Here is a 21,375-nt window from a genome sequence, read left to right as displayed (position 1 = left end):
ACTCTTCATTCTTCACCGTTTCTGCCGCAGGCAATTACAGAACACAACAGCACACAATAAATCATTAATAACATATGTTAAGCCATTCTCTTTTTAGGTACAAGTATCAGTAGCAGAATATTTTACATGACTTGGAGAGAGTTTTTGCCTTCTGTAAAATCCGTTCGCCTCATATAAAACTTTGGCCTAATACTTAGCCTTATAAAACTTTTGCATTCTCTTTTATGTCAACCCCACTTTACTTTGTTTTGATGAAAAATTGAAACGAAAACTAGCTACCTAACATTCATTCATTCCCTTCGACACTACCTTTATAATCCTGCCATCTCTTTTATATAACATATATCTTCTTTCTCACACTAACTACCAACCCTAAAGCCACAAATGTTCTAGAGTTATACTTATATACAATATGGTGATTAATGATTAATCACTCTTTTGATTTGTTACCATTCACTCATCATCTTACCACATCCCCTCCTATAAAGCAACTTCAGTCTTGAAAGTTATACATGCATGTAACTTTTCTTCTTCTCCATTTTATCTCCAAAAACCATATCTTGAAAGTGGCTTTCTACAAAGAACATTAGGGAATGCTGAAAGTGTAGAGAGAATAATAACAGAAACTTAAGGACCTCTGATCTTCTTTAGCCTTGCTTCACTCAGATACTTGCCAAGAATGCAAATTGCTTATCTCAAAAAAGCTTCTCTAGCTATTTCTGCATATTCTCTTCTTCTTCTTCCATTAGTAGTTTGCTCATCTCATGAAGATCATCAGTCCAATTCCACCAGCAGTCAAAACAGCATTAAAGACAACTTTCACAAGGTAACACTTATTTCTGCATAACCTTTATCTCCTTCTTTCAGATAAATTCCTAATTTCTTTTCCTTGTTTGGTTGTGTTTGTAGTTGAGTCCTCAGATGACCTTTAATGTTACAGTTCATGCAGTTCTCTTATGGTTTTCTGTGGGTCTCTTAATGCCTGTTGGAATACTTGTTATCAGAATGTCTGTTAGAGAAGAACAAGGGACAACAAGGGCCAAAGTTCTCTTCTATTTCCATGTAATTTTTCAGGCAAGATTTCTGCAATTCAGCTAATAGCCCTAAGCAATGAAAACGATGATCCATTAATCAACATTGGGTCAATGCTAATTTTGAGATGCAAGATTTGCTCTCTCTCTCTCTCTCTCTTTCTCTCTCTCTCTCTCTCTCTCTCTCTCTCTCTCTCTCTCTCAAGCTTCATCTTTGTTCTCAATCATGATCACTGCACCCACTTTAGCTTTAATGATGTTGTCCACAATTCTTTTCTTTGATGACAAAATGCACCGAACTATCTGATTATTTATTAGCTCCAATTTAACTTTACCATTTCATGCATTATTTCTTGAACATCAAGATCAGTAGCAAATTTTGTTTTTCTCGTGTAATTGGTTTTTGATTTGGTGTCCTCTAACTTTTAAAGATCCTATAGTAATCAGATTTTACATACTTCTCTTAGATTAAGTTTACAAATCATGCTCTTTTCATCAATTCATTTTATATAAAACTACAAAACAGATTATAACCACTATCAATGCTTTCTGGTACACATAGCTTTATAAATCATAATTCTGTGCATGTTGTCACTATATGATTGAGGCATGTTGATCCTTCACTTATCAATTTATCATATGTCATGCTTCTGATACAATTTTCAGTCTAAAACAGATAATGTCGGTGCTTCTTGCCACAGCTGGAGCTGTGTTGTCGATCAAAAACTTTGAGAACTCATTCAACAACAACCACCAAAGATTAGGCCTAGCACTTTATGTTGCCATCTGGGTTCAAGCCTTGACTGGATTGTTCAGGCCTCACAGGTAATAATAATTCATTCAAATGGGTAATCTCTGCTTGTTTTTACTTAGCTTTCTATAATTTAGGCTACTGGAAATGTACTGCAATTCATAGTGAATTCATATATCAAGAAATTTCTTTCTTCAATTTCAGGGGAAAGAAGGAAAGAAGTGTGTGGTACATAGTGCATTGGATGCTTGGAACAGTGATAACACTAGTGGGAATTATTAACATATACACAGGACTAAATGCATACCACAAGAGGACTAAGAGAAGCTCAGGGCTCTGGACTATCCTTTTCACAGCAGAGTTATCTGTCATAGCTGTTTACTATCTATTCCAAGACAAAAGAGATTACATACAAAGCCAAGGAGTTGTTTTAGGCAATGATCTCAATCTTGCAATCAGGCTTTTAGATCAAGAACTTGCTCAAAGGCAAAACCAAAGGGAGTTGATGCCTCAGCAACCATGTGGCAAACAAAATGCACTCAAGAAATTGTTTGACTAACATGGGATTCTTTTTTGACCTTTTTAAAAACTGTCTGCGCCCATCTTTCTCAATTTTCTTTTGAAATTGTGAGTGCTTTTGCAGTCACTTGCTTTGTTTTTTTATGCATGCCCTCTATTATGCTACTGTATAGTGGTTTTTGCAAGAGTACAGTGATGGAGTGCTTGCATAAAAATGGAGTATGGACTTACCTCTTGTTAATTATGTGGTTTTAACTGTCAAGCTTGTGTGGGAAATGGATTCAGTGTACTTCTGGAATTGTATTAGTTACACATACTATTCATGTTGTAGTCTTGTATAAGCATATCATATAGTATGTACACAGATTTTATTATATTAAGACGCATGAGCAACCTTTCAGTTTGTAGTTTGTACACAGTTATCAGTCATCAGCAATGCTTGAATTTTCTCAAGTTACCTAGCATACTTGTAAGCAGCAGCAGTTGGCTGGTTGAATCAGTGCCAAATATCTCTTCAAATCCTTGTGTTATGACAGATCTCCATTCCAATCTCTTTTGGAGAAGGTAGTGAAGTTCAAATTTGAACTACACATGATATGACAAACTGACAGACATTCAAATCAAAATTGTAAATAAAAATTAAAACATGATCTAATTTTCAAGTGAATTTTGAATCGATAAACTAATTTCAAGTTAATTTTTCTCAATCAAACAAACCAATCACAACTTCTATATGCATCAATTATTCCTCACTCTAAACATTGCAACGATGTAGACATGTATCACATTATAAAAGGAATTCATATTTCTAATCACCTAATTATCCCCAATTGCCTAACCTAGCCATTTATCATCCAAAGGGTGTTTTGGTAATTGAAAGAACCTAGGATTACATAATCTTGTCAGCCCAATCTGTAACTAGCAGATGCACCTCCTCTTCACCTGACTTGAGTACCAACCAGTTCAGCAGAGTGTAGTCAATGGCAGACCACCACCATCATGACCATGATCACCACCATCACCATGATCATGATCACAGCCATGGGGATTCAGCAGCAACAAAGTCATGGACAGGAGCAGATGGGAAGGTGTACCACAGCCATGATGGGCTGGCACCACACTCACATGAACCCATCTACTCTCCTGGTTTCTTCAGCAGAAGAGCGCCACCACTCCTCTCCAGGGATTTCAAGGAAAGGGCTTTCACTATTGGCATTGGAGGACCAGTTGGTACTGGGTTAGTGGGCTATTCATCTCTCTATCTTGTAACTTTTGCCTTACTGATATCACAGTTTGTCCATCTAATTGTATTATTAAGCTCAAATGGACTAATAAGAAGTATGAATAAACTTGCGACTTTAGGGTTATTCAGCCCTTTTAGGTGTTTAACTGTGAGAGTCCGAATTAGCTTGTAGCTGAAATTTGGGCATTGTTATGGAGGAGTGTGTGCTCTTTAACTCATTGTGGGTTGTATTCTTTTTTGTCCCCAGATCGGTTGGATAGTGTGGCAATCACAAGTTTTTAAAACCCTGTTCTTGATTTATTAGCATAAGCTTTATTATCTTGGTTTGGCTCACTTTAAGTGAATTTAGTCCAACATAAAATTGACAATGACTTTTATGAGAGTTCATGGAGTCCTGGTTCATGTTATGCAGGAAAACTGCTCTGATGTTGGCTCTGTGTAAACTTTTGCGCGACAAGTACAGTCTTGCTGCAGTAAGTCCCTTTATGTTGAAGAATTTTAAAGATTTAAGCTTTTATGTCTATATGCTTTAGATACTTTAAAGACTGTCATTTTTTGTAAAATTTGCCTTGGTAGATTATGTTAATTTCTTTACAGCCTTGACTGTTTCTGGTTGATTGAGACTAAGGCCGGGCAACTTAAAATATATCCAAGTTATAGCTTGTTGTGGTGATGTTGATACAAGGATAGAATTGATTAAGATAGACAAGTGTGGTTATTACAGGTGACAAATGATATATTCACCACAGAGGACGGCGAGTTTTTGGTCAAGCATGGAGCACTTCCTGAAGAAAGGATACGTGCTGTGGAGACTGGGGGATGCCCTCATGCCGCAATTCGTGAAGACATCAGCATAAATCTAGGCCCTCTTGAGGAGCTTTCTAACTTGTATAAGGCAGACATTCTTCTTTGTGAATCGGGCGGAGGTACGTTCCCGAGGCAATTAAATTTGGGACCCCGTATATAAACTTCTTGAATACTTAGGTTGGGTTGGTGCAAATGACTAAGGTGATGATGATGATGATAATTCTAAGACTTAATCATTGAACTTAACAAAGTATAAAGTTTATAATGGAAATAGTTTAATTTTGTGGATAAACTTGACATTTTAGCTTGGGATGGAACTACTTGCTGTGAAGTTTCAGAAATTGAAACTTTTTGTATGTTAAAGACCAACCAATGGTTGGCTTGAGTTAGTCATGTTTTATTGTTTGATTGAACCATTCCCATTTTGATTGGTTTGGGTGCAGATAATCTGGCTGCAAACTTCAGCAGGGAGCTGGCCGACTATATCATTTACATCATAGATGTATCTGGTGGTGATAAAATTCCACGGAAAGGTGGCCCTGGAATTACTCAAGCTGACCTTCTGGTATGTGGTATTTCAGATTATTCAGTGCTAAAACTGCATTTATTCTGGATACTAGATCTGTATACTGTGAGCAGTTTTTGACTTTTGACTTGAAAACATCTGATGAGGAATTCATGTGTGATAACATTTCATTATAGGTGATAAACAAGACGGATCTTGCACAAGCAGTTGGAGCTGATTTGGCAGTGATGGAGCGTGACGCTCTTCGAATGCGAGATGGAGGGCCATTTGTCTTTGCTCAGGTTGGTTGATTGAATGGTTGAATTAGTTAGCTAGCAAGCAATTTTGCATTGTAGGAGACTAGGAGTAGTTATGTACTATTACGACTACAGTATGTGGTTAATTCATATCTAGCTGCAGTTTCCCATGATATCACATATAAATGATAGAAAAGAGACACTTCAGCCCTGTAACCATGCCAAATTTCAAGTATTATTGTTCTGTATGAGTCTTAAATGATGTTAGTGGCTTTCAGAATTATTTCAAAGGTCAAATTTCTTGTTTCATGCTTGATATGCTTGTGAACCTATATGCAGGTGAAGCACGGGCAAGGAGTTGAGGAAATTGTGCACCACGTATTACAGGCTTGGGAACGAGCAACAGGGATGAAGCGCCACTGAGCCGCCTGAAGCTTTTTTACCGTTTTTGGTTTCTGCATGTTTCTTCAAATCTTTCTCTACATCTTAGAATAAACGTGTAGAAGTTTTGCACTAGCTTTCACTGTTTAGTGTCGCCATATTTGAGTCTGCATTCGATGCTCTAGTCCGGTGATAGGATGAACCTCGACCTGTAAACCTTGCATTATCTATATGAATAAAACCATTTCTACACCCCGCGCGAAGGTGCATAGCAAAAATATTTGTGTTCAATCCAGCCGATGAGCATTCAGATTACGAGCACCCTGATTCAAAATAGTTATTTGCTTCACCACCATTAAACCTTGGTATATATAATCATCTTAATACTGGTTGGAAATAAAGGTCCCCAAGCCTCTGATGTTGAGTGGAGTAGAGAAGGCCAGGATCATAAAGTTCAATTTTTCCAAACCATGTTACACCAATATTTTGTGATTATTATGCGACTGTGAGTTTGAACTTTAAAGGATGGATAACTGAAAATGTTATACATTCATCACTTTAAAAACAAGATTAGTCACTCCTCATAATTAATTTCAGCCGTTTAGACGATTTAGTCCTCGTCTTTTTAATGAGCCAAGTCTTTTTTATTCTCAAGAAAGAAAATAAAAAAAAAGTTCATATGGCCCGGGCCGGGTCAGTATGTGGCGGTTAAATTCACCACCGCCGGAACAGAGGAATACAAAACCCGGTGAGCGCCAACAAAAATCAAATCTTTGAAGCTTCGAGATAATGGGTGAGGAAGGAGAAGAGCCGAAGAAGAAGAGAGTGGTGGTGGAATCACTAGGATGGCTGACGGAGTCGACTATAATGCCCAAGAAGCACCGTGCCATCGCCGGCGTCGGAGCCTCTTCCATCATGGAGCTCAAGGCCCAGCTCTACCAGTCTCAGGAAGATTCCAAGAAGTCCAAGGACCTCGCCGGCCCCGACGTCGAGTTCCACCGCGCCAAGAAGAAGATCACTGCCCACGATGCCTTCTCCGCCAAGAACTCCGGCGTCGACGCCCGGGCCCACAAGTATGTCACTTTCTGACGTGTTTTTCAATTTTATTGACTGGGCTTTGCTTTGATTTGCTTAATTATTGGCTGCTTGGGTGGAATTTGGATGATTCAATGTTAGGGTTTTGGAATTGGGATTAGGGCTAAATTTACAATTGAGTTCTTAGGGTGCTGTTTTAGTGATGAAGATGAAGTTTTTGAGCTTTCTATGTTTGAAACTATGCTCTCATATCACATTGTTAATCAATTTGTCAAAGTTGAGAACTTTGGCTTGCTCCATTTCAATGCTTCTTGCACAGGTTGAATTTGAATTTGAATTTCTGCTAAGATAGATATTGAGGTTTTGTATTGGTTAAATGCAGGGACAAGCTTGAGCTGAAAGCAGTCAAGGATGGATCAGCCAGCTATGCTGCATTGGAGAAGAAAGCTGCATTGTATGAGAAGCTAGCGAGGGGAGAGCTGTCTGATGAGGAAGAGAAGGAAAAGTATTGTGTGGATTTCTTTGTCAAGAGAAATGAGCAGGACGAGCCGGAGCAGAGTCAGCATCGAGAATCGTCTGTTGTTGCGCCACCGGAGAATCAAGATGGCGAGACAGAACTTTCTATGTTGTTTAGCAAGAAACCTGTGGGGCTTGGGCAAGCAGGTGCTACATGGGACAATGATGAACACAAGCGATTTGTGAGGTAAGTTCTATTTGTACATTACTTTTTCTGTATGAAAATTTAGTTGACATGGAATTAATCAGATATCCAGTATTTCTCATCTGATGAATGTGTTGTTTTATGGCCTTTTCATATTTACGGTTCACCATCTGTAATTTGGTGATTGCAACTGTTGTTGGTTGTTTATGCTCCCATGCTCTTATGTCATATCTGGTCTGTTTGAAAAGTGAATTTTGACTGATGTTAATGAATTAACCTCTGTTGAATTGGTGTATACCTGTTTTACAGGAGTAGGCCATTTTACTTATATATGTCTGAGCTACTGTCCTATATGTAGGCTATATGGTACGTATTGCTCAACTGTTCACAGTTTATATACCTATATGCACCTGTTCATAATTAACTCAGATCTTTTGGTCATTGATTCCTTTTGTTCAGGGAAGTTCACCAAGAAGCGAATCAAGCAAGAGAGAAGGCCTCAGAGCTCAAAGTACGCAGGCAAGAACAAGCTACTGCCCGTCGTGAGAAGTTGAAACAAGCGTACATACGGAAGCAGTTAGAGAAACTAAAAGCAGCAGCGCCCAATAAGAAACAGATCTAAAACAGATGTCAATTTATAGCAAATTCTGGTGACATGTTGAGTTAACCTGCATAGCCATGCGGCACTTTCTCCATTCTGAGTCATGTTGACTTCAGGATTATACGGACCAAACTCCAGGTGGAAATGAAGGGCATGGAGTGCAGTTATGCAGTCGTTGAAGAAAGAAATTCGTCAATGTAACACCAACAAAATGATCTCTGTTGGTTAATGTGGTTGTGGAATTGCATTGGCTGATTATGTCAATCTGAAAGTATGAAATGTTTTGAGATATTTAGCTCCACATGTACAATATATTTTCATACATCTTTATGAAGTTCTTTTATTTGTAACAAGCTTTAAGCTGCCTTCTTTGGCAATGGAGCTTTCCTTCGGGATGTGAATGTCATTCTCAAGTTCTCAACAGCTGATGTCAGATGGTAATATCGCGGAAATGGTGACTGCCAATCACTGTAATGAAAAGACAGGGGAGCTAGTTAGTAGGAAAATGTTGGAAAAGAAAAACGAAAAATGAAAATGTCAGAAGTGGGATTTGAACCCACGCCCTCTCTCGAAGACCAGAACTTGAGTCTGGCGCCTTAGACCACTCGGCCATCCTGACTTATGCTAAACGGCTCCGGTTAAATAGTATATCATAAAAAAAAACAAAACAGAATACTTTGAGAAAAAGAGAAGTAAAAAGGTTAATCGACTCCACTGGGGATCGAACCCAGAATCTCTGGTTTCGTAGACCAGCGCCTTATCCATTGGGCCATGGAGTCCTTCGTTGACTATTGTCCATCTTAATATTATATCTCTTTAGAATATATAGCATCATCACTTCTTCAGACAATGTATAACTGGATTCGCAGGCTCTCTCTCCATCCCAGTCGTTATTGTTGTTGTTGCTGCTGCTGCTGTTGTTTTTTTCTTTTCTTTTTTGTGGAGAATGACTTGGCCATGTTGTAAATGTCTTCTGGTGAAGCAGAATGCCTTGCAGCAAACTTCATATTAAAGGAGCGATGTTAATTAGATCGATGCATGAATCTAAATCCTCTGGTTTATGCAGAGTTGTCTGATGGCACACCCCTTCGAAAATGGAAATGTTAATACGCTTGGTCGTCGAGGGCTCAGGGTACTAGCTAGAATGTTAGATAGAAGGCATGGAAACCAAATTCGATTCTCTTTCAATTATTCTTCTTAATTATATTAGTCATACTGTTATTAATATATGTATGGCTTTTAGGATTTAACACACAACCTGCAGGCTTAATTGAAGAAAGCCACTCATTCTAATACGCAAGACATGAAAGGAGACATGTTTAAATTACAAAAAAAAAAAAAAAAGATGTGCATGAAAGAACAAAACAAGAACAAAACCAAAGCGTGCATGAAATACTGAACTAACATTGATGCTTACCCTACGTGTCTATCATGCACATCCACGCACTGGCACATCCACCGCGCCACCAAACCAACCTACTCCCTTTCTCCGCCACCGCCTCCTCCTCCTCCTCCTCATCCGCCTCCCTCTCACTAAACGACAACGATTCCCTCCTTATCAAGAACCTTCCCGTGGCAGGGATTCACAGGTTGAGCAGCCCTTGGGGCCTCCCCGACGGACTCCACACCTGCACCGTCAAGCACTGTATCGGATTGTCCGTCGTCTCTCGGGCATCGCCGCCCTACAAAACGTCGCAGAGCAGCACCCTTGCGCTCCCCACCGGCTTCTCCCTCACGTGATCGTGAGCGTAGATGTCGACATTCACCGCCGCCAGCACGTGCTCCTTGTCCGCCATCTCCTCCCGGAACTTGACCCTCACCACCTCGTTCCACGTCGGGTTGGTGCCGCCGTGCTCGTCCACCCGGGTCCTCACCACGTGCACGTCTTTATCGACGTACACCACCGCGTAAGCTCTCATTTGCGTTAAGTGCTTCAAGTCCTTGAGGTCCTGCGCCGAGATTATAAGAACCTCTATCTCTCGGAGCTTGGGGGCCGGCGCCGTCTTGCTTCTTCGCCGGAAATCAACCGCGTGGTTCATTGTCAGCTCTGGAGATTATATGAGGCCTTGAGGGTGAAACTTGTACAGAATTAATTTTGACAAGCTCGAGAAGGATTTAGAGGGTTTGAGACTGTCACTTTGAGCTGAGTGATATAATTGTAATTTGCAAATGGTAATTGCCTAAGTGGGTCTTCATTGCAAAAGGCCCAAATACTTTTTTCATTAGTAGTGGCACTTATCCATATATGAACAAATTTTTGGTCCTGCATGATCATCAGTTGATGTTGATCCCAAACTCTTTGAATCCATGATTAGCCACTGCACCTCAAAAAGAGTATATGGGTGATTTGGGTCCATGATGATCACAAAACCTTAAATAGTTTGTAGCTGTTAGATTTACTTACCGCACATATATGATATACCTTTCAAACTGTTTCATAAGTGCGCACTCATGTTAATATGCTGTATAATTTATTGGTAGTAGACCTTAGAATACGATTTTTTTTTCCGATTAGAATACCAAAGAGCATACCTTCTTTAATCTTTAGCTTTAAGACATCTTTATAAGTGAACACACATTTGGCCGATCAATTCTCTGAGCACATAATTACATAAACTCACACTTGGTTTACAAATGGCACAAAAAATTTATCTGAATCAGCCCCCCTTAACCCCAAATAATGGTTGTGCGCCACAGAGGCAAATGTATCACATGCATAGCACTAGAGCAAATTATCAAATATTCCAAACTTGTCTGGAAACACTATTATTCTGCTAATTTTGGTTATCTTGCACTATAACCACAGGCTGGTACAGAGTTTAGTGGAGTGAGAGAGAATTATATATATGAAAGCCCACACTACCACCAAATGATGTTGTTTGTGGTTGAAGGTATACAATTGGCGGATGGCATATTCTGATTAGCCAACTCCCACAAACCTTCCCTATAAAACCCGCACTGTACCTTCTCAATTTCCCCAACCAAAACCAGAACTCACTACTATTCTTATTCTCAGTTTCTCACTACCACTTTGCTCACATATCCAAGAATTAACGAGCAGAGATGGAGAGTTGCAGAATGGCCATGGTTTTCACTATCTACATCATTGTCCTTGTGAGCTTTGCTTCTTTCAAAGCCACTGCTGCTGTTGAAGATTTTGCACCTGCACCAGCTCCAATGGAAAGCAAAGCAGCAGCTCTGGCTGTTCCAGCTGCACTAGGGGCCATCGCTTCTTTGCTGGCTTGGTTCTTTTAACTCTTTAATGCATTCTATTTGATGTCGTTCGTACTTTTAATTCGGAAGTCTTGTTCACTTGTTCTGATGATTAATAAGATGTTTTGCATCATATACGTCTCCTCTTTTTGCCTAGTATTTCATAATTGAAGCTAATGCTTTCATTAGTGAGTTACTAAAATGAGATGACAAAAAAGAAATTAAAGACACAGATAATGAGATATCAGACCAATCATTATCAATGTAATGAAAAGAGGTATAGTATTGATGGACAAGGAACATTAGAAAACATAGATATGCTATCAGAGCTACTACAAATGGGTATACTGTATACGTAGTTACCTACTAATCTGCCAACAAGATATCCTGTCATCAAACTAGAGATCACCGTTCCTTAACTGAACCAAATAGTTCGTCATATGTATGCTTGGGGGCATCAGCTTTGGAAACTATCTCCACTACCTTGTAAGATGCTTCAGGAGTGACTAATGCTTCAATAGCTACTTCTGCAACCAGATCTCTGGAGATGGTGCCTCCTGATAGTGTGTCCTGCCAAGAGAAAAAGTTCATTGAAGGTTTAGTATTTGTAGCAAGACTCCAGGGAGTCCAGGCAAAATCGGAAAAATTGATATAATTGCAGTGTTACCTCTGGCTCCATCACAAGATTTCCTGTTGGAGGTTCATTTCTCAACCCACCAGGCCTTATTATTGTGTAGTTTATACCAGACTTCCTGATATAATTCTCTGCCTGAAGCTTTGCGATTAAGGTGAGACCAAATATATTAAGAAAGATGTAAGCTGGATTGAGAATCTGCCCCATTGATGCTCCATTGACTAAAATGGAACTGACCAGAATAAACCTCTTCACACCAACTTTGCGGCATGCATCAACGAGGTTAACTGTCCCAAAGTTATCAACCTGTACCAAAGATGGCCATTTTTTAGACAGCAAATCATTATCAATAGCACAACATCGAAAAAACAGATCTGTGGTTATAGCAGTATCAAATATTTTAGGATAAGGATCAATGAACATTTCTGTTGGATTAAAACTGCATAGAAGCTGGGACAAAGTAACAGTTCCTTTCCCACAACGTTCTTTTCATTGCTAGGCAGGGCCCTGAAATTTCATATTTCTTTTCAAACAAACTCTCAACATCAGTCAATTCTGAATATATGAACACTATAGAGGTCATAATTTCAAAAAACAAAAAGGTTCCCTACATTGAAGTCTCTACATCCATCCATAAATCCATAATCATAGAACATAACTTTTCATTCACTCATGCCTTCCAGAACCCAGAGTATCCTCAAATCAACATGCTTTCGATTATCACCACAACAGTGAGGACTTAACTGTTAATCGGACTTTTCTTTAATGGGACTATTGTCCGGTGGCAGTGTGGCACACTATGATCCTTGTTTCTACCAAGTGTAAAGCAGTAAAGGGTATCATCATTACAAGGGTGTTCATTTAGAATTATTGATCATCTAAAATGTTACTTTATCAACTCATCATTAGAATCTACCTAATCCCAATATAAGCTTAAACTTAAACAAACAGCCCTTTTGCCTAATCATACTGCAATTTACAAAACCAAATATGCAGTGCACAAAGACCAAATGCCAAACTGCCAAAGAAATATAATGCATAGGTAGAGACTAGAGAACAGAATGTTACCTTCCATGGAGCCAAAACATCCCATCCATAGCTAAACCCCGTCGCGCAAATCACAGCATCCGAATCACTACTAATTGCTTCTGCCAACTTCGCAGAACCCTCTGTCACATCTGCTTTCACCTACAAAAACAACAACACAATCCAAACTCAATCCTCCCCCTCAATTCATTATATCCATCCCCGCACTTCAAATAAAAGACAAAACTCACAATTTGAAGAGCAGGGTTACTGCTGGGAAGACTAGTTTTGGCTTTCTCCAAATCCCGAACTCCGGCTTTCACAGCATAACCCTTAGCCAGTAACTGCTCAACAACTCTTTTACCAGTGCTCCCAGTAGCACCAGCCACAAATATCTTCTTCAAACCAGACACACTTGCTTCAGTTGTGTTCGCAGTAACTTCCTCCGTGATTTCATTCCCAGTAGTTTGACTCCCTTCCATCTAAAGTAAACCTACAACTGTTAGTTCAACTACAAAGCTAGAGTTAGAGTTCAAAGGTTAAAGACATCAATGGTGTGTTACCTTAGAGCAGTTGAGGATGGGGAGCAAGGGTCTGGTGGTGTTGGAGAAGAGTGAAATGGCGGAAAAGGACTTGGCTGCGGCGAGAGGGGGGCAGTGGCGGCGGTGGTAGTGAGTGGTAGGGAGACGGAGAGGAGAGTTGGTCGGGATCGGAGCGAAGAGAGGAGAAGGGTTTCTGAGAATGAGAGGCAGCGGAGCTGCCATCTTGCTTTATCTCAACTCTTCTACTTATTTCTTGTCCCCCAAGTCCGAACATGACGTCTTTCGTTTTCTTGGAAATTTTCGTTGATTTTAATTACCAAAAATTAAAAATACTGTCTTTTCTTGTGCTTCAAGTCCTTTTTCCAAACCCCATTTGCCAATTATTAATCACTCTACATTTTACATTACAAATAAAATTATTCACAAATCGCGACAAGAATTATCAGATATCTGGTTTGATTCACAGATTATTGATATTAATTTCTTTGTAAGTAGGAGATGGTGAAGTTCTATCAATATGACTTTGAACCTCAATTCACTTGCATGATCAACTCGGTAAAAAGAGAGAAGAATTGAGTTTCATGGCGACAGTTTTAGTGTTAAGACTTAGGGACCTTTAACTTGGCAGGGCAATAAGTACAAAAGGTGGGAATTCTAATAACATATGGACGCCTACACTGCTTTAAAATCTGTAACAAAGCTTACATGGAGTTGAAATATGAAAATGTTACTACATCAGAAGTGATACATGAGATGATGAGAAGCCAAAACCTAAAGTTTATGTTTCCGTCCAAAGTTGCCATCCCTGTTGCTGATTTCGGCTCCCCCTGAAATTCATTGCTTCTCTGTTACTTACCAATGCAGTATCTTATTTACCAAAACAAGCTAGATAAGAATGTAAATGTAAATTATTTTCAGGAATCCAGAAAATTTTGAAGACTGGCAAGGAAAGTAAAACTTTGGAAACAGAGTTAAATTTGTTTGAACTGGAGTAACTCAGAATTGGAATAGAATCTTAATTAGAGCTCAGTAATTACAGGATAGCATGGAAAGTTATGAAACTTTGCACATACCTTGATTAACTTGTAGCAGGTGAGCCTACAACTCATGAGATCATAACAACCATTCCATCAGCTATCATCACTCTGTTATCCTCTTGAAGTTTCTGAAAGTCATGCACTTTATGTTATTACACTTCCACTAAAGTAGATCGAGAAGTCATGTTTAGCAAACTTGACATGAGCGTCAGTATTCACAATACTGGCTCATATAATAGTTTTAGATAAAGAATACAAGGGCAATCCGTTAAGTTTAACAGCTAACAATATTTCTTCGATTGAATACCATGCAGTAGAGCTTTTACCTCTAACAGGACTATAATCTCTGCCCTTGAGTAAGGGGAAACTGCTCTTTCATTAACAGCCATCTCAATCTCCTCAATGGATATGCTATCCAAGCGCTTCTCTCGCATATGTCCACCAAATAAAGAATTAAATGCTTCTCCTCTGCAGGCAGAGAAAGAATGGCAGAAATTAGAATTGGCATTAATATATAAAACTAACAGATTAGAAAACATAATGGCAACTTTGGCTACAGCCGCTGCTAGACTCACCTATCAGAAGATATATTCGCAGCCGATTGTGTGGGAGGGTCATCTATGTCCATTGGATCAGTTGGTGCACTACAAGGGGAAAAAAAACAAAACAAATAGGGTTAGCTGAATGTTGGGAATTTTTAACAACACTGCTAATGCTACAAGGGGAAAATGTTAACAGGATTCGCACATTTCAGTAGTCATAGAGATACTTTAATTAAAGATTTAACAGAGTTCTACAAATTATATGCTTACCCATCTCTATTAGCAGTTCTATTGCGAGAGCCACCATTTTCACCTGAATGTTGAGCATCTCTGCCATTCCTCTCCATTTCTCGTTCGTGCTCGCGTTCCTCCATGTCAGTCAACTCTTTGTGATATATTGCAAAGTTCAAAACTTTAAGAGCAGCGTCAACATCAGATTTTGTGACCTGTGAAGACAGAATTACAAGCTACCATAAGTTCAATAATTATCAGAATGACAGAATACAGAAGCTCATGAAAACCTATGATCTTCATTTCCTGGATGAATGAAAACATTATGAAGTCCCATAATTCTTATCAAGTCAATTAAACTGATGAGTTACCTTTCTGCTCAACTTCAATTTCGCATGAGCAGTTGAGAGACGAATGATTGTTTCTAAAGTTCTGGCAGTAATTGGAAGAGTTCCACCAGTCTGAATAACAAACGCAACAGCGATCATGAATTCATGATAAACGAGCCACAGCACTAACCATATATAAGATGGATTGTGAAAACAATGCTGACCTTTGCATTTGAACTGGCATCTCTAAGTTCTGCATATGCTGTTGCAATTTGTTCAGATGCCTGTTGGAAAAAATTGGCATTAGTTGTCACAAAGCTTCCAAAATGCAAACATTGGTATCTAAGTATAAATGTAATTGAAAAGACTCCACAATACAGATAGGTATCTGTTCGTTTATCAGATTGCAGAATAGGTTCAGACAAATAACCAGATGATGTAACAATTGGAAGAAAATATAATGATAATTTTATAGCAAAGACGACGAAGAAATAAAGAATCAGGACCTCATCAGTCAGATCAGGCTGAATCCTATGCTTTGCATAATGAATGTACTTCTTTAGGAACTTGATTGTGAGGGTATCACGCTTCTGTCCCCTAGTTGTTTTCTTTCCATGTAGCATCCGGTTATACTTGACAAATACAGTGGAGTCATTATCAACTTCATCTTCTCCTCCGTATCCTGAGTTCGCATCAAGCATTGCTTCACCTACATTTATCAGTCAAAAATTAGTTTCTACTCCTTAAATATCATAGTATTAAAGCAAGATATTACGGCTTTAATACCTCCAGATACAGAACGATACCGATGCATACGCAATACATGCTCCGAGACATGACGGTCAATATCAGGATCCATTTGATCCAATACAATAAACAGCAAATCAAAACGAGAAAGCAAAGAGTCTGGAAGTCCGATGTTTTTTGTTGGTGTCAATGAACGATCATACTGCAACATTATTCCGGAATCAGAACTATAAATTAAAAAAGGGGGCTAATATATCAATATGTGTGTGTATGTATATATATATATGACAAAAATAATACTATACTTTATGGCAGTTGATGACCATTAACTGTCACTTACAGAGCCATATATGGGATTTGCAGCAGCCACCACACTGCACCGCGCGTTGAGAGATGCATGGATTCCAGCTTTGGCAATAGTAACAGTCTGTTGTTCCATAACTTCATGTATGGCAACACGATCTTGATCATTCATTTTATCAAATTCATCAATACAGACAACGCCGCGGTCAGCAAGAACCATGGCACCAGCCTCTAGCCTTCTCTCTCCTGGTAGCAAATACATTATTATCTTCCAGATATAAGAATCATGCAGTACTAGCATATATCTGGAGAAGAAGAATATGCATCATTACCTGTCTCTTGATCTGATGTAACAGCAGCTGTCAAACCAACACCAGAAGAACCCCGGCCAGTAGTTGATATTGCCAATGGAGCAATATTCATAATTGCTCTCAAAAGTTGAGACTTCGCAACAGAAGGATCACCAACCATCATCATGTTAATGTCACTAAAAACACAAGACGACTTAATGAGACTTCATTTTATGCCAGAGCACTCGGGCACAGCCTCATAGGGATATCCAAAATAGAAGAAAGATATGGAGATCAGATAGAAAAAGCACAATGGGGATGAGCTTGCTTTCAGTGCAATATAGATCAGTAGCATATATGTCTAACACATAAACTTGAAGCATGACTTACCCTCGTAAGTGAGTGCCATTCTTCAAGTTCTTTTCTACTCCCCCAAGCATTAATAGTATCACTGCTTTCTTTATCCACGAGTGCCCATATATAGAAGGTGCAAGTGAATTGCCAAGCAGGTCAAATGCATCATCTCTCTCAGCTATCTTTTTAATATTCGTTAGGTCTTCAGCACTGTACTGTGGCGATTGTGCCTCTTTGTTCAGCTGAGTAACATTGTTAGCTATGAGAACCGTCCTACACAATAACAGTCACTAAGTCAAGATTTAAAGTAAAAAATTATTGTATGAGCAGAACTAACTAATAGTTTAACCAGTATCTACCGGAATACTCCATTCACACTCCCCTTGCTTTTACCAGGAAGAGCTTTGTAAATCCCTACAACAGCCACTCGGTCTCCTGGTTTGCACTTATCTACCAGGTCATCCTCAACTATTACATCCACTGTTCGCGGAAGCTGACCAGGAGCCGAGTTTTCAGGCACTTCTTGCATCGACAAAGTCTGATGATCTTTGTATTTGCACATTCCATACTCGGTCACCAGCAAGTTCCCATTTTCATCCTGTGACAACAACTTTATATAAGCCCTTCACCCAATAACAGAACAATGATAAGTTGATAACTAAAGAAAAGACTTGAGATTACCCTGGTGGGATAAACTGATCCTGTAGGCAGACCCATGTTGGATGTAATGTCTCGGTACTCACGAGTCATAAAATTTCCGGTCGTAGGGCAGAAATGAACACTCTTAACAACTTTCGGCCTCACAAGAGAACCTGCAAATGCATTAGCTAACACATTAAGCCTACTCAAACTTAACAACACTAACCTCAATTACTCAAGTTTGTTGCACCTTTTGTCCTAATTGAAACCATTTCATTCCAATTCTCACCAAAACACCTCACATTTCATAACTAAATTTCGCAATTCAATCAACAAACAGTAAAATGTAGATAAAATTAGGGAATGAGAGAAGTACATTTGGTGACAATGCCGCGAACCGAAACCATGGATCCAATGTACTCAGAGAGAAGATCCCTCGGCGTGACGCCGCGCGACACAAAGGGCCCATTAAAGCCCACGAGGAGCTGATCCCCGGATTTTAAGTACTTAGGATCGATCTTGCTGGCCACCTCAGTCGCCGCGTCGTTAAATGCTTGCATATAGTCACTCGGATTTCTCAAAATGCTGATGAAATTTACGCAAAAATCGAATGATCAAATTAGAACTTTCCAGAAAACCTAGAACAAAATTTAGGGATTTTAAGATGGAGTAGTAAGGGAAAGGTGAACTGACTTGTTGCCGAGGTCGCCGTAGGAGTGGAGATCGGAGATGTTGACGATGAGGCGGCGGTCCTTGCGGTTGAGGACGGCCTTGATGTCGTCCATGTACGTCTGCGAAACTCAACACCGGATTGGTTAGAGAGAGAAGTATAGAGAGAGAGAGAGAGGGGAGATAGAGAGGTGACGTACGCCGTCTTCCAAGAAGGAAGTGAGCTCGCGGCGGTGGGCCGCCCTGGTTTCATCGCTGATGTCCATTTTCTTCCGATGGCGGCGGCGGTGAGGAAGGTTGTTGAGATGTGAGAAGATAGGTGGTGGAAATTAGTGGAATCCCTTTTTGGGGACTAGGGTATTGAATTTGGCGGGAAAATTGGAGAGGTTGCCCTTCTTTTTGGCGCCCATTTTATGTGCATCTCTGACGCTTTTTTTTTTTTGTCATCGAAGAATATATCATTTTTCAGAATTTCTGCAAACGTTTTATATATTCATAATATCAGTACTTAAATGTGTTGGCCAACATTTGACTGTTATCAAAAGTTAAAATCAAACAGTTCAGATTGATATTCCAACGGCTGAGTATCAAAACTCAAAACATTTCTTCGCTTTTGCTGAGCTAGCTGTCAAAGGCCTTAGAAGCAAAGATAGTGACTTGCTTGAGCAAGTCTGTTGGTTTACCATCAGATCTCACAATAGAAGAGGGCAGACAGAAACTTCTACACATGGATTGGGAAGCCGCTTGGGACCGGTTCTTCGATAAGTCAGAGGAAGAAAAGCCATGATATGAACGTATCGCAGAAGCATTGCTTTCCTATTATGCACTTAGCGATCCGGAGCAACGAAAATAATTTGACGCTTGGCTAACATAAGTCAAGTGTTTAGAGAGTTTCAAGATCATCAACACAAAAAAAATATGAACGAGTTCGAGCTGATGTCGATTGAGGATTTTCATACGGGCTTGTAAATTTTTTGTTTTTATCATGGGTGGGATGGTAATTGCTTTACCGATTTATCATCCGACAAGGATTTGTTGGTTGATAGGAAAATCAAGTTGTAAAGCGATTCAATCAGCAATTTTGAAGCTTTTAAGTTTAAGGTACCGGCCGGCTGGGGCGGATCCTCTATATAGCAAGGACTAGTTATATAAGGTTTTTCACATAAGGTATGAGTTTTCATTTTTGAGCAACTTTTCGATCGAGTTTTTTCATCTCTACCGTTAAATATTTAGGTAATAACGTATAGATCATCTCTACAAAATGTCAGCCGATTTTATAATAATCTCCTTATGTGAAAAGCCTTGTATATATATATATATATATATATATATATATATATATATATTTTTTAAGTTGAAGCATTCCCTAAATTAGATTGACTGATTCCACTTGGGGCCTTAGGACTAAGCTCCATGCTCCACCGCAACACCATAGTTGTCCGTCTCAACCTGCTCCCTAGATCGAACTGGGTATTTGGGGAATATGTTTTTGTTCGGCAATCTCATGTGAATGAGGTAATGAAATTGAGATTTGGGTTTAGTTTTACCTTATTTAATTGTTTTGGTTATTCTGATTATGAGTTTGGGTTAAGTTGATTACTTTATTTTTGTTTGCTACTTTTTTTTTTAGGATTTTAATCCGTTAGGGTTTTGTACTTATGTTGATTTTTAATGTAGAGGGAAGACCGGAAGAGTCAAAGGGATGAACAGAGAAGAAACAAGTTTTTAGCTAGTTTAGTTAAATTTAAACTATCAACTGGAAATGCATGTGTTTTTAAAGAACAATCAACTCGTAGTGTTAAATTTTATTAGTTTAACATTTTTTATTGTTTGCATTTAAGGGATTGGACTCATTACGTTCTCCCTTAACTAAATGTCTTTATTTTGGTTTCAATTAATACAATTTTCTTGCATTGTCGAGATTATCACTATTTTCTTTTTCTTATTCTTCGGTTTAGAACTTCAAGTATCTCCTAATTAACCATCCAGGATCTGCCACTGTTGGCTATGGCAACGATGACAAGAAAGCCGGTGAGGACTCCTCCGGTGATGTAGATATTCAAGACTGTGAACTTGTAGAAGAGTACTAATTGATAAAACAAAGGCATCACATAAGTTGTACTAGTTTTCTTGATAACCAAGTTTAGTTTAAATCCTTACTTTTTGTTTTTGTTTTGTCATTGTCATTGGATTTATCTGATCTGCTACTGGCATGATCGAGTAAATGAATAATATATCTAGTCATTGTTTCATGAGTAATATATCTAGCTATTGTTTCATGGGTATATAATGATGCATATCAATATCAATATTTGTAAAACTACCGCCAAACCAATTCCACCGGACACACCAATGGTGCCTTCCCCAAACCCTCTCAAGAAAAATAAACTAAAGAAGATCAAGTCGATCACTTGTTTTGAATCAAACAAACCTCACTTCAGTCCGATACATGATTAACAAAATCCTATGTCTATAAAGAAATATAATTGGAACAGCCACTACACGGTCTACACGTACCCTAAGTGCCCCGGCACCCCCTTGAGCTCTTCCACTTGCTCCTTCATCAGCTCCTTGTCCGTCCTTTTAAATTGTGGAACACTGGTTTCCTCCTTGACCTGCTTCAATTCCCGGGAAACTCATTTTCCGAAAGCAATAGAATACCTGAAACCTATTGTTGAGACTTTAGATGAAGGGGTTGTCTGCGGAGGAACAGGTCTCGAACATGAGCTAGCCGCACCATGACTCGATCGATCATGAAATTCTCATCTGAAATTACATTTTCCGGGCGTGCACGGCGCACCAACCTTGAAGAAAATCTGAAATTCTAATCTACGAATGTGCATGCAGTCTCCAAGCACCCCAAAACCAGTAATGGCTTTCTATGGCTCTTAGCTATGTGATGATTGCGATACCTGGATTGGCTAATGTTCAGTAACTATAGTTAGATCAATGATCATACTATGGTAGACTGGTAGTAATGCTACAAAGAATTTAATCACTTCAGATAGTTATGACTAAAATCAGCATC

The 21,375-nt window shown here is 39.2% G+C and overlaps 6 protein-coding genes and 2 non-coding genes across 10 annotated transcripts; 3 read left to right on the top strand and 5 right to left on the bottom strand.

The window, feature by feature from the left end:
* The first annotated feature begins 510 nt into the window (after positions 1-510).
* LOC126786808 (cytochrome b561 domain-containing protein At4g18260) lies at positions 511-2,762 on the top strand. 2 transcript variants are annotated; one of them, XM_050512737.1, is made up of 4 exons: positions 511-826; positions 910-1,062; positions 1,708-1,856; positions 1,987-2,762. In XM_050512737.1, the coding sequence occupies exons 1-4, from the start codon at positions 680-682 to the stop codon at positions 2,339-2,341; spliced, it is 804 nt and encodes a 267-aa protein (XP_050368694.1). In that variant the 5' UTR covers positions 511-679; the 3' UTR covers positions 2,342-2,762. The 2 variants fall into 2 exon arrangements, with proteins under 2 accessions (XP_050368694.1, XP_050368692.1); XM_050512735.1 differs by having other exon boundaries at positions 513-826; positions 910-1,074; positions 1,987-2,760.
* A 489-nt stretch (positions 2,763-3,251) lies between these two features.
* On the top strand, positions 3,252-5,746 carry LOC126786807 (urease accessory protein G). Its single transcript, XM_050512734.1, has 6 exons — positions 3,252-3,538; positions 3,957-4,017; positions 4,269-4,470; positions 4,795-4,916; positions 5,054-5,158; positions 5,453-5,746. The coding sequence occupies exons 1-6, from the start codon at positions 3,282-3,284 to the stop codon at positions 5,534-5,536; spliced, it is 831 nt and encodes a 276-aa protein (XP_050368691.1). The 5' UTR covers positions 3,252-3,281; the 3' UTR covers positions 5,537-5,746.
* A 451-nt stretch (positions 5,747-6,197) lies between these two features.
* On the top strand, positions 6,198-8,165 carry LOC126786809 (uncharacterized protein At4g18257-like). Of its 2 annotated transcripts, none has more exons than XM_050512739.1 (3): positions 6,198-6,567; positions 6,912-7,232; positions 7,500-7,562. In XM_050512739.1, exons 1-3 carry the CDS (start codon positions 6,284-6,286, stop codon positions 7,546-7,548), a joined length of 654 nt encoding a protein of 217 aa, XP_050368696.1. In that variant the 5' UTR covers positions 6,198-6,283; the 3' UTR covers positions 7,549-7,562. The 2 variants fall into 2 exon arrangements, with proteins under 2 accessions (XP_050368696.1, XP_050368695.1); XM_050512738.1 differs by lacking the exon at positions 7,500-7,562 and adding an exon at positions 7,650-8,165 and having other exon boundaries at positions 6,201-6,567.
* Positions 8,166-8,326: 161 nt separating this feature from the next.
* Positions 8,327-8,410, bottom strand: TRNAL-CAA (transfer RNA leucine (anticodon CAA)). Its single transcript has one exon. It is a non-coding gene; the product is annotated as a tRNA-Leu (tRNA).
* An 87-nt stretch (positions 8,411-8,497) lies between these two features.
* TRNAR-ACG (transfer RNA arginine (anticodon ACG)) lies at positions 8,498-8,570 on the bottom strand. Its single transcript has one exon. It is a non-coding gene; the product is annotated as a tRNA-Arg (tRNA).
* Positions 8,571-9,473: 903 nt separating this feature from the next.
* On the bottom strand, positions 9,474-9,830 carry LOC126785901 (protein SRC2 homolog). Its single transcript, XM_050511578.1, has one exon. It carries the CDS (start codon positions 9,828-9,830, stop codon positions 9,474-9,476), a length of 357 nt encoding a protein of 118 aa, XP_050367535.1.
* Positions 9,831-11,255: 1,425 nt separating this feature from the next.
* Positions 11,256-13,473, bottom strand: LOC126789620 (uncharacterized protein At2g34460, chloroplastic). The gene is made up of 5 exons (XM_050515820.1): positions 13,228-13,473; positions 12,916-13,146; positions 12,707-12,826; positions 11,672-11,944; positions 11,256-11,574 (listed from the first exon to the last, which is right to left on the bottom strand). The coding sequence occupies exons 1-5, from the start codon at positions 13,426-13,428 to the stop codon at positions 11,410-11,412; spliced, it is 990 nt and encodes a 329-aa protein (XP_050371777.1). The 5' UTR covers positions 13,429-13,473; the 3' UTR covers positions 11,256-11,409.
* Positions 13,474-13,805: 332 nt separating this feature from the next.
* On the bottom strand, positions 13,806-18,674 carry LOC126789619 (DNA replication licensing factor MCM3). Its single transcript, XM_050515819.1, has 17 exons — positions 18,548-18,674; positions 18,372-18,469; positions 18,055-18,263; positions 17,721-17,851; positions 17,399-17,637; positions 17,076-17,312; positions 16,728-16,882; positions 16,433-16,641; positions 16,132-16,294; positions 15,852-16,054; positions 15,570-15,629; positions 15,388-15,477; positions 15,056-15,231; positions 14,819-14,887; positions 14,570-14,711; positions 14,280-14,371; positions 13,806-14,033 (listed from the first exon to the last, which is right to left on the bottom strand). The coding sequence occupies exons 1-16, from the start codon at positions 18,611-18,613 to the stop codon at positions 14,312-14,314; spliced, it is 2,307 nt and encodes a 768-aa protein (XP_050371776.1). The 5' UTR covers positions 18,614-18,674; the 3' UTR covers positions 13,806-14,033; positions 14,280-14,311.
* Positions 18,675-21,375: the final 2,701 nt, after the last annotated feature.

The sequence above is a fragment of the Argentina anserina genome, chromosome 3, assembly GCF_933775445.1.
Source record: "Argentina anserina chromosome 3, drPotAnse1.1, whole genome shotgun sequence".
Taxonomy (NCBI): Eukaryota; Viridiplantae; Streptophyta; class Magnoliopsida; order Rosales; family Rosaceae; genus Argentina; species Argentina anserina.
This window is presented reverse-complemented; position numbering and strand designations above follow the sequence as displayed.

What these genes read in the sequence shown, in the direction of transcription:
- LOC126786808 (XM_050512735.1), top strand. Translation starts at nt 680, where the DNA reads ATGCAAATTGCTTATCTCAAAAAAGCTTCTCTAGCTATTTCTGCATAT. An exon ending in ATTTCCATGTAATTTTTCAG is followed by an intron (nt 1,075 to 1,707) that starts GCAAGATTTCTG and finishes AGTCTAAAACAG; the next exon opens with ATAATGTCGGTGCTTCTTGC. An exon ending in GGATTGTTCAGGCCTCACAG is followed by an intron (nt 1,857 to 1,986) that starts GTAATAATAATT and finishes CTTCAATTTCAG; the next exon opens with GGGAAAGAAGGAAAGAAGTG.
- LOC126786807 (XM_050512734.1), top strand. Translation starts at nt 3,282, where the DNA reads ATGGCAGACCACCACCATCATGACCATGATCACCACCATCACCATGAT. An exon ending in GGAGGACCAGTTGGTACTGG is followed by an intron (nt 3,539 to 3,956) that starts GTTAGTGGGCTA and finishes CATGTTATGCAG; the next exon opens with GAAAACTGCTCTGATGTTGG. An exon ending in TCTTTGTGAATCGGGCGGAG is followed by an intron (nt 4,471 to 4,794) that starts GTACGTTCCCGA and finishes GTTTGGGTGCAG; the next exon opens with ATAATCTGGCTGCAAACTTC.
- LOC126786809 (XM_050512738.1), top strand. Translation starts at nt 6,284, where the DNA reads ATGGGTGAGGAAGGAGAAGAGCCGAAGAAGAAGAGAGTGGTGGTGGAA. An exon ending in GTCGACGCCCGGGCCCACAA is followed by an intron (nt 6,568 to 6,911) that starts GTATGTCACTTT and finishes GGTTAAATGCAG; the next exon opens with GGACAAGCTTGAGCTGAAAG. An exon ending in GAACACAAGCGATTTGTGAG is followed by an intron (nt 7,233 to 7,649) that starts GTAAGTTCTATT and finishes CCTTTTGTTCAG; the next exon opens with GGAAGTTCACCAAGAAGCGA.
- LOC126785901 (XM_050511578.1), bottom strand. Translation starts at nt 9,830, where the DNA reads ATGAACCACGCGGTTGATTTCCGGCGAAGAAGCAAGACGGCGCCGGCC.
- LOC126789620 (XM_050515820.1), bottom strand. Translation starts at nt 13,428, where the DNA reads ATGGCAGCTCCGCTGCCTCTCATTCTCAGAAACCCTTCTCCTCTCTTC. An exon ending in CCATCCTCAACTGCTCTAAG is followed by an intron (nt 13,147 to 13,227) that starts GTAACACACCAT and finishes GGTTTACTTTAG; the next exon opens with ATGGAAGGGAGTCAAACTAC. An exon ending in ATCTTGTGATGGAGCCAGAG is followed by an intron (nt 11,575 to 11,671) that starts GTAACACTGCAA and finishes TTCTCTTGGCAG; the next exon opens with GACACACTATCAGGAGGCAC.
- LOC126789619 (XM_050515819.1), bottom strand. Translation starts at nt 18,613, where the DNA reads ATGGACATCAGCGATGAAACCAGGGCGGCCCACCGCCGCGAGCTCACT. An exon ending in CAAATCCCATATATGGCTCT is followed by an intron (nt 16,295 to 16,432) that starts GTAAGTGACAGT and finishes ATAATGTTGCAG; the next exon opens with TATGATCGTTCATTGACACC. An exon ending in ATGCCAGTTCAAATGCAAAG is followed by an intron (nt 15,478 to 15,569) that starts GTCAGCATTGTT and finishes TTTGTTATTCAG; the next exon opens with ACTGGTGGAACTCTTCCAAT.